A 15,679-nucleotide genomic window follows, 5' to 3' on the forward strand; every position below is an offset into this window, starting at 1 on the left:
GTTTTTTTTTTTGTTTTCAAATAAAAGCAATTCAATCTACAATACATGCTAGTGTGAGAAATCAGTATACCCCCTACCCGGACATATAATTTGGGTGTGCAGCATAAAACCTGCATACCCACCAAACATGGTAAATTTTCTCTATAATGATTCAGTTCTTGTACTAATCATGAGAAGGCATCAAATTGGCGGAGTCATTAGAACGGTCATGTAGATTGTTTTGCAGTATTCGTTCCAGCATTCTGAGTTCAAATACTGTCGAGATCAACATTACATTTCATCCATCCAGAGTCAATAAAGTATCACACTCTGTATTGAGTTTGATTTTTTCTTTCTATGAAAAATTGGCAAAAATTACGATAAGTGTGCCAAGCAGGTGTCGTAATGTGAACTAGTTGTAATTTGTTCTCACATTTAATAATACACACTTCGAAAAACAAAGACTAAATCAGGTTGAAGCCGAATTGACGACAGAAATAACAAAGTCCGTATGTTCATATTTATGCCAGAATAATAGTAAGTTCAGTACAGTAACAAATTCAGTGGCACCACCAAACGCCACATTACTAAAATTACTAAAATAGCTACCAGTGTAACAAGTGGGAGAAGCCCCAGGTATTAAAGTCAACAAGCTGGTTGGAATTCCCAACTAAAACGAAAAGGTTAATTTCTTTTGTACTGCCCATGCTCTAAAGCTGACGTTTTTAATTGTTATATTGCATGTGGGTCTTCAGGAGTACTATGATTTTTTTTTTAGAGGATTCGAAAAAGATCGGGGTATTTAGAAAACTTGTTTCTAATGCTAGTGTATTATTCCTCGGTGGAAAAGTACAATGTATGTGCCCATGTTTGTTTAAAAATAATTTTAATATAAAGTTTTCTTTTTTTTTATATATATATAATAGAATTTTTTTTTAAATTAATTATTCAAAGAGCCGTGTTTGGCAAAAGCTTGAAAATCGTTGCTCTTAAGCAAAGTGTAAAACGTTACAAATTTTCGTAATGATTTATCACTTTATGCTTAAATAAAGAAATAATACACAGTGATCTTAAAATACTTTTTAAAATACAATCACATCACAGTAAAAATCCTTCACTATTTAGCATTTAAAATGGCTAATGCGGCCAAAATATTCCCTCCAGTTTACATTCAAACTGACCAGATCCAGGCTCTCACACCTACCCTACAATGTTATTCTAAAAATAAACAACCACATCATCGAAATCTCTAAGATATGAGGTAATGCATGATTAATTCAAAACAATGTGAATAGATAAGCATGGCGAAGGTAAATAATATGGACATCCGGTGTTTAGGGTTAGGGTTGGGGCTTAGGATTAGGGTTAGGGTTACGCCGAATTCTTTGCCTCCGCCAATAAGCATTACGTTTGATAGATTAATTTGAACGCTAAGGGGTTAAATTGGGATTGAACCAACAGCAGCGTTTTTATTTTTTTGTTTCCTAATTAATTATCAAACTTCTATCGTTGTGGTGGTGGATGCGCGTGCGTGTGTGTGTGGTTTGTGAAGGTAGGTTGCGTGAGAAATCTGTGAAGACAACCTAAATTTTATCTGTTCTCCCTGATTAGCAATCATATGATACCACGTCAGAAGGACGGACATGGTAACTAATATTCTAACAAGAGATAAAGCATCATCCTGTCTAAATTACTAAAAAGAAAAGATGATGTTATCATGTGTCTCCAATCATTGTGTGCAGCTAACGCAATCTTCTAAACACATGCTCGACACATGATCTCGGCGTGCTGTTCTTTTCCACTGAATAGTACCGTTGTTCTGTGAGGAGTCCCGTCGTTGAGTGATTTCCACTGTAAACAATGCTGGACAGTCATCAAGGCAACAGCAGTCGATAGCAACAACAGCAAATCTTACACTTCAACCCGGTTTCTGACACTAACATGCACTTCACCTACTTCGTTTCTTAATCGTTTTGTAGCTAGATATTTAAGTAACATACCATTGAATGAGTGGTGAGTGACGGGGAAAGTAAGTGGACAAACAACGTTAGTATAGCTTCAGCTGGAAGCTTGGCAACTGTCTGCTACTTAGGATACAAATTGAACATGCGATTTACTCCCAATATGACTCTAATTATGTCCATTGACAAAGGGTCAGAAATGTTCAGTCAAATTTGTGCTTGATTATTGAATAATAACAAAGCACCAAGTGTGAGTGGTGAGTGACGGGAAGGAGTAAGTGGATAAACAACGGTAGGACTTCTTCAGCTAGGAGCTTGGCAACCGTCGGCTACTCAAGACGCAAGCTGAACGCGCGAATTAAAGGGTTACAATTGTTCGGTCAAATTTGTGTTTGATCATTAAATAATAACAAAACACTAAGTGTGAGTGGTAAGAGGCGAGGTAGGAATAAGTGGGCCAAATGACGGCAGGACGACTTCAGTTGGAGGCTTGGCCACGGTCTGCTAATCGGGTGGCAGACGATTTATTCCTAACAATACTCTAGGTATGTACAGTTACAAAGGGTCAGAAATGTCCACTCAAATCTGTCAAAGACTTCAGTCTAAGACTAACATTTTATGGATGGATTATTATTATACACAAGCCACCACACGCGCACGCATGCACATATACGTTGACTGGTACACAGAATCAGAATCTTGATATACAGGTTAGTGAGTAAGCCCAGGCAACTGTTGGACTGGGTTCTAAGAATGGAAATTCTCAGATCAGTCTATTATGGGCTCCATATGGTGAGGTAAACTGAGATTATGTAGAATAAGATATTCTGTTCAGAAATTGATGCCAAGGGTGGATTTGAACTCATCTACTGAGAAATACTCCAGATGCATATATCTATGTGTGTGTTTGTGTATGTATAAATATTTACACGCACACAGACATGCAATGGGTTTCTGTACAATTTCCTTCAACAAAACTTCACTCAAAAGCCATTTGTCAACCCAAGGACATAAAAGACATTTGGTCAAAGAGCCCCACAGGGGAATTGAACCCAGAATCATATGATTGCAAAGTGAACTTTTAACTATATGCACATGCTTGTATGTGTAAGAGTGTGTGTGTATGTATGTATGTATGTATGTATGTATGTATGTATAGATAGATAGATAGATAGATAGATAGATAGATAGATAGATAGATAGATATGACAATGAAAGAGGTGCACTGCTCGCCAGCAAGCTATGATATGTTGTGGCATTCATATTTTTCTCATAAAATTAGTTAGGTAACTGAGGTGAAATTGGAGAACTTATCTCCTTAAATTTATAGCCATAGCCCATAATATTAATCCCTATTGCATGCATTGCTCAAAGACATTATTTCTGTTGCCTATTTCCTTTATTTTGACCTTGATGGCACCTTACTGATTAGAGGACATATTTAGAGTTGAGAGGCTTGTTTAAATAATACAGTTTAAGTAGAATTCAGAGGATAGTTTAAGTGATACAGCTTAAGTAGACTTTAGAGAAATCACTTATCGTTTCCGATGTGTATTTTTATATTTCATGTGAAGCAGTAGGAGATCAAATCACAAGTAGGGAGTGAATGAGTAGCTGTGGGGGGAATTAAGAAGAGACAAAGTTTCTATTATTCTCTCTGACTATATAGTTAAGGCATTGTTTCCAGCTCTCTCTCTCTCTCTTTTTTCTCTATCATTCACACCCACCCATACACACACATATATTTTACTTATTCATAGAGGGAAAATACTTGTGGGGAAAAAGGACAAAAGACAGAAATAGAGCAAGAAATTGGGGTTAGGTAAAGAAACAGGGAAAGAGAAGATGCATTGGACAATTCAGTCCCTAACATGTAAAAAACAAGAAAGAAAAAGAAACAGGATGGCCATGATTGGAATGCCTTTGTTCACAAATCTATTCAATCACAGCTGATCTGGAGCTAAATAAAATCATCATCATCATCACCATCACTTAATGTCTGTTTTCCATGCTGGCAAGAGTGGGACGGTTTGACAGGAGCTGCCCAGCCAGAGAGTTGTCCAGGTTCCAAATGTCAGTTTTGGCATGGTTTCTACAACCGGATGCCCTTCTTAATACCAACCACTTTACAGAAGGTACTGGGTTTTTTTTTATGTGGCACCAGCACATGTGCCTTTATGTGGCACCAGCACAGGTGCTTTTATGTGGAACCAGAATGAGTGCTTTTGTGTGGCACTAGCATGGGTGCATGTAGTGGGATTGTCCGAGGTGTATCTACATGGCGCCAGCGTGTGTGATTCTATGTGGCACTGGCAGGGATGCTAATTCCTGATTAGTGTGTGAATGTCAGTAAGAGAGAGAGAGAGAGAGAGAGAGAGAGAGAGAGAGAGAGAGAGAGAGAGAGAGAGGAAGAGATATATAGAGAGGGAGCTACATTTGTGTGGTATTTAACTCTAAATAAGCCCAGATCAACTTGATCTATGATCAGAGGTGTTTCAATTTTGACCATCCTGTCTTTTAGTAGATCAGGAGCAAATTATCTTTCTTTATTTCAGACAGTAGAATGTGATTTGAAGCAAAATTGGACACTGCTTCTAACTAGTCACACAACCACAAAGTGGCTGCTCATTATCTCAAGAGTGAAATAATTGGCTAAGTCCTTTCTATTGAAAATTTCAACTATTATGGTATACTACCTACCCAAACCATTGAACCATGTGTATCAACCAATGAATAGTGGTAATGAAGAAGATGGGGTTTTGAATGCTCAATGCAAGATACTTACTTCTTCCTGGATGTATACGTCATCATGGTCATCTTCATCGATATCTACAAAGTAATAAAACAATTAATAATAATAATAATAATAATAATAATAATACTGTTTTCTTTATTATTGGGGACAGTACAATACAATGTGGTGTTACATAAAAGGCATGTGAAAAGTAAAAAAACTATAGAAAATATAAATTTTAACAGTGAATGATTCCCCAAAAGAGGGAGACTCCCTAAGGTCGCTTGTGGAAACCTCACAAAACCAAGAAGGCCTGACCACTGGAGCAAGTGTCCTCTTTACATCGTCAACAGGTGCATGTAAAGAGTAGGCCCATTCACTATTCTTTGCCACATTCACCAGTTTTACAACAAAATTGCTGGGAGGCAGCACTTTTCCCTCTACCTTTACTTTCCTTTTCAAGTGGAAGTTCGAAAAGTTGATGAGGGTTTGGCTAAAGAAGAAAGTTTCTATCCTTCTGAAACATTGATATTTCACTAATGTGACACAGACATATTGTTATGAGACAAACAATGTTGTAACATATTAACAAGATCATGGCATTAAGGGTATCATAACAGAAGTTATACTGGGATACACTTGGCCTGGGTATGACTTTAACCCTTTAGCATTTAAACCAGCCAGATCTGGCCCAAATATTCTATTTGTTTTATGTCTGAACAAGTCAGTTTTGTCCTCTCACACCTACCCTACAATGTCATTCTGAAAATATTACAATCACATCATTGAAATTTCAAGGATGTAAGACGATACAGGATTAATTAAAAACAATGTGAATGAATAAGTATTACATTTGACAGAATAATCCGAATACTAAAGGGTTAAACTACATCTGGAAGTAGGGCCCTGGTTTGGGAGTCTCGGGTTTTGAGGAGTGTGGAACTACCTCTTAGCCACTAGTGTTTCCAGGTCTGGAGAAGTAGCATTTGTCGAGGTCCCAGTTATGGATTAATTAGCATATTAGGGCTTCTTTGCTTGTCCATGAGAAGACCGGAACCAGCAGACTTTGCAGAAGAAGCCTTCATGGTTCAACAGGGGGAAGGTGGAAGGTTAGCTGTAGCAATGCATTGTGGAGTGCAGAGTGCAAGATGGGGCAAATAAGACCTGTTGGTCATCCACTACCTCTGTCTCCATTCCCTGTCGGCTTGACCTAGCCTTGCCATTGGACTGAAGTTGGTCATGGACAAGGCAGTGGTTCCCAAAGTGGGTGGTATTGCCTCCCTGGCGGTAGTGGAAAGTTCCAAGAAGGGTGTTGAAGAAAAGTAGGGCGATAATGGGATAGCGATTCATGTAAAAAGTGGGGTGATAATGGGGTAGCGATTTATGTAAAAACAACAAAATAATGGGTTCATTAGGTTAAGTGTGCGAGCGAGTGCATGTGTGTGTGTGTGTGTGTGTGTGTGTGTGTGTGTGTGTGTGTGTGTGTGTGTGTGTGTGTGTGTGTGTGTGTGTGTGTGTAAAGGTGGTGATGGTGGCGACAGGGCAATGAGCTTGGCCTGCTCTCTGTATTTACTGATGTTCTACTTATTGTATTGGACGCAGAAAGATTTGAACTCATAACATTCGCAAATATAGGACAGTTACGTAACGTAAGAAGATAAGAGGCGGGGATGAGGAGTAATGAAGAGAGGGTAGTAGGAAGATAAGAAAGAGAGGGGGAGGAGGTAGAGTTGAAGAAGGAAAGACGAGCGTTACGAAGGAAGGGAGTAGAAAGGTGAGAGTGAGTTAGGAAGACGGGAAAGTGGGATTATGAGAAAGAGTTAGATAAGAGACAAAACGATGGGGTTGATAAGATGATATAAGAGGGTCGATGAGTTGCGCAGCAGGGGCGTAGAAAGATGAGAAAGAAAGGGAGAGAGATAAGGGAAGAATAGAGAGATAAGATAGAGGAAGGAGAGGAATATGGTAATGAAGGGATAGGAGAATTGAGGTATCGGGTAGGGACTGGTCGGCATGAAGATTGTTTACGACGTAATGTCATTAATAGATGTAGCAGTGTATTATGTATTTGTATGCAGTGCGTGTGTACCTATATATAAGTATAATTATGTATGTCGCGTACAACAGCTGACTGCAAGAAACACCCGGCTTCAAATAACAAGCTAACTACATCACGGCACACGAGTTACATTAAAGTACACTAGAGTGCAACTAACTATATAGGTTTACCTCAACTTACGTAGTTTCGAGTTAACGTTTTTTGTTGTTGTTTTTTTTCCCCGACTTAACGTCATTTTAAAGAAATAAACCTCAACTCCCTTGGATTTATGAGACTTCGCGTTGGTCATAGTTAACATATTTAGAAACAAAAATAAAAATTCCTAGAAGACCACCAACACTGAAGTGGAACGTCAAATGAAATACATGTAAAAATATGTACAAACTATTTATTTAAAAAGTTTATAAGTTTTTTTTAATGCTTTTTCGTGTTACGTCATTTTTCGAGTAACATCGAAAGTCTTGGAACTAATTTCCGACATAAATTGAGGTATACCTTTGCCGAGGTACAGCAGAGTGAACTATGATGCACTAGCGCTGATTGCATTCTTAATGCATTTACTAGAGCTGTCATTGTTATTTAACCTTAGATCAACCCTGGTCGAGATATTCCAGTCGTGACCATCCCATATTTATTTTCCAGTTAGTCTATTGAGAAAGAACTAAATTATTCACTGTATCTTTTCGTTTTTTTTTTAAGACGTTATACTGTGGCTTGAAGAAGATTTAGCTGCTATTTCTAGCAAGTTGATGACAGTGGTGGCAGTAGAGGTGTTTTTATTATTCAATCTCATGTCAGCCTTGATCGAGCAGACTTATGATCACAAGTGTCCCAGCTATAACCGTCCAGTGTTTCCATATATCCCCAGTGTCTCTTCATTTTTAAGACGGGAGAGTGTATCTAAAGGATTTTGGCTGCTATTTCTAACAGGACAAGTGATCACATAGATGCTCCGTGATGCTGTTTATCCAGAGGTCGACCCTAATCAAGCAAACCTATAATCAAAAGCATTCCAGTCGTGACAATCACGTCTTTTTCCTATGTGGGCCACCTGTCGCTGACGTCCGCCGTGCAGCGAACCCAGAATTTTATTATCCAATGAGTTGTTATTCCAAGACGGTGTGATGTCAAATAAAGGAGATTTGGCTGCTATTTCTAGCATTTGAAGCAACAATGCAGCAACTCTCTCATCACGTCCTTGCTGTTACTGTCTTGTTGTTGTTGTTATTATTATTATTATTATTATTATTATTATTAAGGCAGAGAGGGCGGCGAGCTGGCAGAATCGTTAGCACGCCGGGCGTCATGCTCAGCGGCATCTAGTCTGTCTTCACGTTCTGAGTTCAAATTCCACCGCGGTCGACTTTGATTTCAAGGTCGATAAAATAAGTACCAGTTGAACACTGGGTCGATGTAGTCGACTCATCCCCACCTCCCCCAAACTGCTCTTGTGGCAAAAATATTTGAAATTATTATTATTAGTAGTAGTAGTCGTAGTAGTAGTAGTAGTCGTAGTAGTAGTAGTCGTAGTAGTAGTAGTAGTAGGCCCCAGATCAATCCTGATCCAGTTGACCTACGATCAAGTATGTTCCAGCCGTGCTTATTCTATTTTTCAATTGGACATAAATGTATCTCAGACTACAATATATAATATACCCTTCATTTATTATTATTATCATTATTTAAGATACTCAGGGTGGAATTTTGAAGAGGGCGTTTGGGGATTTGACTGTTCTTATTCAGCTACCAGATCAACACCTTCCAGCCAGGACACTTGACCTTTTTCAGTCATACATATATAAAGGACTACGATATTCTGCAAGCCATTCTCTTTTTTTCCTGTTTCTTACTTTTTTTTTTAAAGAGAATACAAGTGTGATATGAGGGAGAAACTATCCCGTCACCACCACCACAACCACCACCACCACCACCACCACCACAATCACTACTACTACTACTACTACTACTACTACTATCACAGTGGAGGTTAAAATAACTTAGACACCCTAATTGGCGAGGGGTTTGTAACTAAACTGCATCAGCAAAAAAAGGTGAATGTCTTGTTTATGTTTTCACGAACAAAAGTTACAACCATAAGAGTAATAACAACAATAACAAGTTGAGAAATAACAACAACAAAAAAAACGGTGAAAGCGATAACTTATGGAACAGAAAAGTAGGACAAGTGTAAAATGTAGTAAACAACATTCTCACACACTCACATATATACATACATATATGTATGTATACACCCACCCACATACGAGTGCACATACACTCACACATATATCTATATAGGATATATATATATATATATATATATATATATATATACACACACGCATACGCATTATACACATACATATATATGTATACAAACATATACATACACGCACGAGCGCGCATGCACATATACATATATATAAACACCTATATATAAACACATCGATGAATGTAAGAATAGCTACAACAAATTTACTTTTTATCGTAATTGTTTCATCGAAGAGGGAGTCTTTGGATCCGCTAGTAAACACATTCTAGCCAATCGTGCAATTAGTTCTTCCACCAACACCAACACTACCACCCCGCAAGTGACATGGTTCCATTCCATCTGTTTACCATAATTTTGGTAAACATGTTCCAAACCTAGCATATGACGTAAACGACCTCTTTAACCTATTGTTTTAATTGTTTTGCACCAGGCCGTACCTGATCATCGAACATACATTGCCACTCTGCTTTCTATTTAAAGACAGCATGATTTTTACATTTTTAACTTATTTTAGTCATTGGACTGTGACCATGCTGATTTTCGGTCGAACAAATCAACTCTAGTATTTATTGTTACTATTATTATTAAGTCTGGTGTTATCAGACCCTTTTGCAGAACCGCTACATTACAGAACCGTAAACAAACGAACACCTGTTGTCAAGCGGCAGAGGCGGACAAACAGCACAGACACACGCGCGCGTATATATACATACATATATATATATATATATATATATATATATATATATATATATATATATATATATATATATATATATAAAGAGAGAGAATCAGCGGGCTTCTTTTAGTTTCTGTTTACAACAAAGCATTGGTCGGCCCAAGTCTATAGTAGAAAAAAGTTGCCGCATAGCGGACTGAACCCATGACCACATGATTGGGAAGCAAGCGTCTTACCCACACAGCCATGTCTGCAGTATAGTATGATTTATGTTATGTTATTTATTGTATTTTAGCCTTAGGTTAGCTTCGATTATAGCGCAGGCCTGTTATCAAAGACAATCCAACCACGACCATTTTTTTTTTTTTAATATATCAAGGACTATATTATTTTATTTTTCACCAAATGTATGATTTTTGTGTGACATCTAAGATTTAGCTACTATTACTAGCGGGTACGTAAGCACAGAGCTTCCCTAGGTAAGCTGGTCGTTATTGCTTCAATACGAAACCAAACTGTCAAGAAGTTAGTTCGCTTCGCAAACGTGAGGTCCCGGGTGCGATCCTACTGCATTTGCACCGTATCTTTTCACTATTCCTGTGAATGAAATAAGATAGTCGGGTAGACGGAAAATGTGGAAGACCTTCGGTCGAAGTTTTGGAATAGCCCCACGAAGTCCTGCATGAAAGGGTAGTTGTGTTTTTTTTTTTTTTTTGTGTGTGTGTGGTGAAGTGGGGAGTCTTTTTTTATATTTTTTGTAATATTCCTTTTTTTCTCTTTTTACAAAAATTTCCATTTTTTTCTATTTTTATTCCCCCACTTACCTACCCTTTTCCTTTCTTCCAAAACTCATCCGTCGGCTAGACCATCCTCGTCACCATGCCCGTCGCTGAGGGGGTATACCGGACGGCACTGTCCCCTCACTATTCAATGGTACACCCTCAGATTTACAGTGATACACTTATTTCTTAACTCCACCTTAGCATTATTACAAATTAATGCCCACCCAGAATATTCTGAGACACCCCTAGGCACCAAAGTCTGGCGACGGGCCTGTTTGTTACACAACGCAACGATACGGTGATTCTGTTTGAGAATTACATTACACATACAAGCGTCTTCAGAATAATCATCCGTTTACCATTATAAGTCACTCAGTACCGTCTTAAGGCATAGACACACTGGGCAGTTGCCCGGGAGTCTCACGGGTCTATAGGGAGTCCAATTTTGATCTATGATGTAACTTGGCTGTTAATAAATAAATACAATAGGGCTCAATGCATTAGTATGTCCACGGGTGGGGGTGGGGATTATGATACTGTTAAGACGGCTCTGGATTCACTGAACAGGTAGTCCAGTTGATCGAATCAGTGAAATTATTCATTGTGAAAATCGAAGAAAGTCTATTAACTTTATATATTTTACATGAATAATATAAACGAGGGTATGTTTGGGTTTATCTGTATCGATCAATGTGCATGTGTTGTTATACAGATGTTGATAGAGAAGGTGACGTGTATGTGTGTGTGTGTGTGCGTGTGTGCATATATATATATATATATATATATATATATATATGTTTGGCGATCTTTCGATACGAGTCCTAAATATCGGCTCGGCGAAACAAAAACCCGGTACTACTAAAGCAGAGTGGTCCCGAACGCGCAGTCGCGCGTCCGCGCCAGCTAGTCGTGAGTGGTCGATCCTACAAAAAGTGCGCGTGTGCAAATGAATACATGGGTTAGGTTAGAGTTAGGGATAGGGTTAGGGATAGGGTTAGAATCGACCACTCACGACTAGCTAGCGCGTTCGGGACCACTCTGCTTTAGTAGTACCCAAAAACCCTAACCCCTAAGTGTACGTATTCTTTTCCTTCGCCTAGATAGATAGATAAATAGAGTGTAGTGTTCCGTTATCGGTGGGGTGGAATTCTAAACAAGCTAGTCCACCTCTTGTATTAACAGAGCATGAATTTTATAACAGCTCCCATTTAAATCCTATGTTTATTATTAAATGAATATTTATCTGTCGCAGGATGATGTACTTTTTTCCTTATCCCAACTTTTTCTAAGGTTACATAAATGTGTGTGTGCGTGTCAGTGTATGTATCTATGCATGTAAGTAAGAAAACAAAACAACTTACCAAGTTGATGAAGGTTCCTATTTAAGATGTTAACGTTGTTGACATTGGTATTATTCGCGTTGTTGGCATTATTAGCGTTTAAAGCGTTGGCGTTAAGTAACAAGTCTTTCATTGTAAACACTCGGTTCTTAGTTTCTTCTGTAAAAAAAAACCCACAGACACTGTAGAAAATACTTTCTAGTTCTGGAGGTTTGTTAGTTTAAGACAGTTGAAGATGGAAAGGTTGCGTAGTTGATTTGTTAGTTTCTTGTTTAAGTTTCTTAGTTCTGTGTAGTTCAAAAAGTTCTTTTGAACAGATGAAAGGCGCAGGTCGTATTTATATTGCAACCCCTGGTCCCTCCCTACTGGCTCCAAGAGCACATGGCAAATGCCTGATGGCAGCGAGCGATTTGATTGGTTGTAAGCACGTACATACTCACACACGCACACGCACATACTCACACACATATATAACCTAGATAAACATTAGTGCAATTTTACGGAAGACTAACTAGGCAATAATCTCATATACACCTTACCTACTTATTTACATGTTTACCTATCTCTTTCACTCACGCAAATAAACATTCTGCAGTTTATATATTTTTGGCTTCTCGATAATCATATCGTTTTTTTGTTGTTGTTTATGTATGTTTGTGAGTGTGTGTGTCTGCGTGTGTGAGTAATTGTTATAGCTATGTTTGTTTTCGTTATTATTGTTGTTACTTCTGTGTGTGCGTCTGCATTATGTATGTATGTATGTATGTATACGTATATATATATATATATATATATATATATATATATATATATATATATATATACATACATATATATATATATATATATATATATATATATATATATATATATATATATATACATATATATATATATACACATACATATATATATACATATATACATATATACATATATACATCTATGTAAATATATATATGTATATGTATATATGTATGTATACGTATATATATTATATATGATGTACATATATATGTATATATATTTATGTGTGTGTGTGTGTGTGTGATTTATGGTTTTACAGACGATATATATATATATATATATATATATATATTCACATATACGTGTGTGTATGTATATACCTACACATATGTATATATGCATATATATATATATACATACACACACACATATATATGTGTGTGTATATACATATTAATATATATATATACGTATACAGGTATACATACATATATGTATATAAACATATATGTATATATACATATATGTATGTATATATATCATATGCACATGCATACATACATACATACATACATATATACATGCATACATATGTATGCGTATGTGCATGTATGTGCATGCATATATGCACATGTATATATATCTTTTGCATCTTATTTTCTTACTTGTTTCAGGCATTTGACTGAGGCCAAGCTAGGACACCAACTTTAAGGGTTTTAAACGACAAACAAATCGTCCCCAGGATATTTTTGCTTTAAAAAAAAACTGGTACTTATTTTATCGGTTATCATTTGCCGAACCGCTAAGATATGGGGACGTAAACAAACTCATACCGGTCGTCAAGCAGCAGGGTCAAAACACACACACACACACATATACACGACGGTTTTCTCCAGTGTCTGTCAACCAAATCTACTCACAAGGCTTTGGTTAGCCCGGGGCTAACTGATACAGGCCAGATTACTGATACAGGCCATCAATGGCACTGCCAAAATATGTAGAACTTTACAAAAGTTTTTGCATATAAATAGATATATGCTCATGTCTAAACGTGCAACTATGTGTATGAATATACACGCATAAAACCAAAGGTGCCACGCAGTGGGACTGAACCCGGAACTATGTAGTTGGGAAGCAAGTTTCTTATTATACGCACACACACGCACATATGTATATATATGCGCCTATGTGTATGTACATGATACATGCGCGCGCTCGTGCACACACAGTGCACAATGTCCGAGTTTTTATGTTTTATGTGTGTGTGTGTGTGTGTGTGTGTGTGTGTGTGTGTGTGTGTGTGTGTGTGTGTGTGCGTGCGTGCGCGCTGTGTGTGTTTGTGTGTTTGTGTGGGCTTTGTGTATTTGTTTACGTGTATACTTATATAAAAATAGAATTGTTGAGTGTTTTGCAACGGTTGTATTTTCCATTAATGCAACACACACGCAGCTTACACGTGCCCATACATACATACGTACATACATACATACATACATACATACATACATACATACATACATACATACATACGTACATACATACGTCGATTGATCTGGACGTCCTGAGATGGTAGGAGGTCTCAAATGATTGCCCACACTGAACACAAATTCTGCGAAAGGGGATGAAGCGAGCGAAAGAAAAACAAGAACTCGCCACCTAAAAAAAGCGCACTCAACGGAAGGAAAAACCAGTAGCACCAGCAGACAGCTCCTTCAAATGTTGTCAATATTTATATTCTACACGCAAGAATCCATACAATTATGCAAAAAAAAAATAGAATGTAGAAATACCTACACTGAACTATTGAGAAATCTGTAGTTACTCTATCTAGATTACAAGTTCAGGTTTATACCTGCAATTATTGGGGCCCTGGGATATGTAACACACAGCCTAAATACCAATCTTGAGAAATTAGGCTTCTCAAAACCAGAAAGGAGAAAGCTAATTGGAAGATTACAGATCCAATCCATCACTGGAACTGTAAAAATCTGTAGAACTTTCCAGAAGTTTATCATTTAAATATATATGAGCATGTCTAGATATGCAACTATATGTATGAGAATACATACATAAAGCAAAACATACAAATCTGCACACATGCATACATGCATACATACATGCATGCATACATACATACATACATACATACATACATACATACCCTGTTGTTGATGTTGAAATTCCAAGGAGCCTCGGATCTAGGTTAGAAACCGGCTCTTTCTCTATTGACAAGAAATCTTGAAATAAAACTGAATGACATACATACACACATACATACATACATGTATGCATGCATGCATACATACATACATACATACATACATGTATGCATGCACATACATACATACATGCATGCAATAACTCACAGAGACCACCACTCCTAATATGAAGTGTACCGGTAGAGTTTCCAGGTGAAAATCTCGATAAAATGCAAAAATAATATATCAGACATAGTGGTTTAGTACAGAGAAGAAAAATTACGTCTTGTAGTGGAAATCAGTGCTCCTGCGGATGTCAGTATTAAGCTGACGATCGGTGAAAAAGAAAACATCTACGCTGAACTATTGAGAAATAATCAGCTACTCCACTCGGATTACGAGTTCAGAATTATGCTTGTAAATTTATTGGAGCACTGGGATAAGAACAAACTGCCTCTGCCAGCAATCTTGAGCAATTAAGGTTTTCAAACCAGGAAGGAGAAAGCTGAATAGAAGATTACTGATACAGGCCATCAATGGAACTGCCAAAATATGTAAAACTTTACAAAAGTTTTTGCATATAAATATATATATATATATATATATATATATATATACTTTATTTAAAAGCAGCAGAAAAATAACAAAAGACTGTTACTCTGAGTTTCACGTTCCCGTTCATCAAAACTGTCCGATGAACGGTAACGTGAAACTCAGAGTAACAGTCTTTTGTTATTTTTCTGCTGCTTTTAAATAAAGCATATTACTCTACCTCTGGTATTTGAGTACTCTTTTTTCCACCTTGTTGCACATTTCATGTGCTTACTCCGGTATATATATATATATATATATATATATATATATATATATATATATATATATATATATATATTTCTATATTTAAGAGTCTTTGCTCGTCATCAGCCTG

The 15,679-nt window shown here is 37.2% G+C and overlaps 1 protein-coding gene across 1 annotated transcript; it reads right to left on the reverse strand.

Annotated features, from left to right (window-relative positions):
- Positions 1-1,445: 1,445 nt before the first annotated feature.
- On the reverse strand, positions 1,446-12,250 carry LOC106881967 (uncharacterized). Its single transcript, XM_089351425.1, has 2 exons — positions 11,828-12,250; positions 1,446-4,769 (listed from the first exon to the last, which is right to left on the reverse strand). Exons 1-2 carry the CDS (start codon positions 11,937-11,939, stop codon positions 4,708-4,710), a joined length of 174 nt encoding a protein of 57 aa, XP_089207551.1. The 5' UTR covers positions 11,940-12,250; the 3' UTR covers positions 1,446-4,707.
- Positions 12,251-15,679: the final 3,429 nt, after the last annotated feature.

This window comes from Octopus bimaculoides, chromosome 4, assembly GCF_046866305.1.
Source record: "Octopus bimaculoides isolate indiv1 chromosome 4, ASM4686630v1, whole genome shotgun sequence".
Lineage (NCBI taxonomy): Eukaryota > Metazoa > Mollusca > Cephalopoda > Octopoda > Octopodidae > Octopus > Octopus bimaculoides.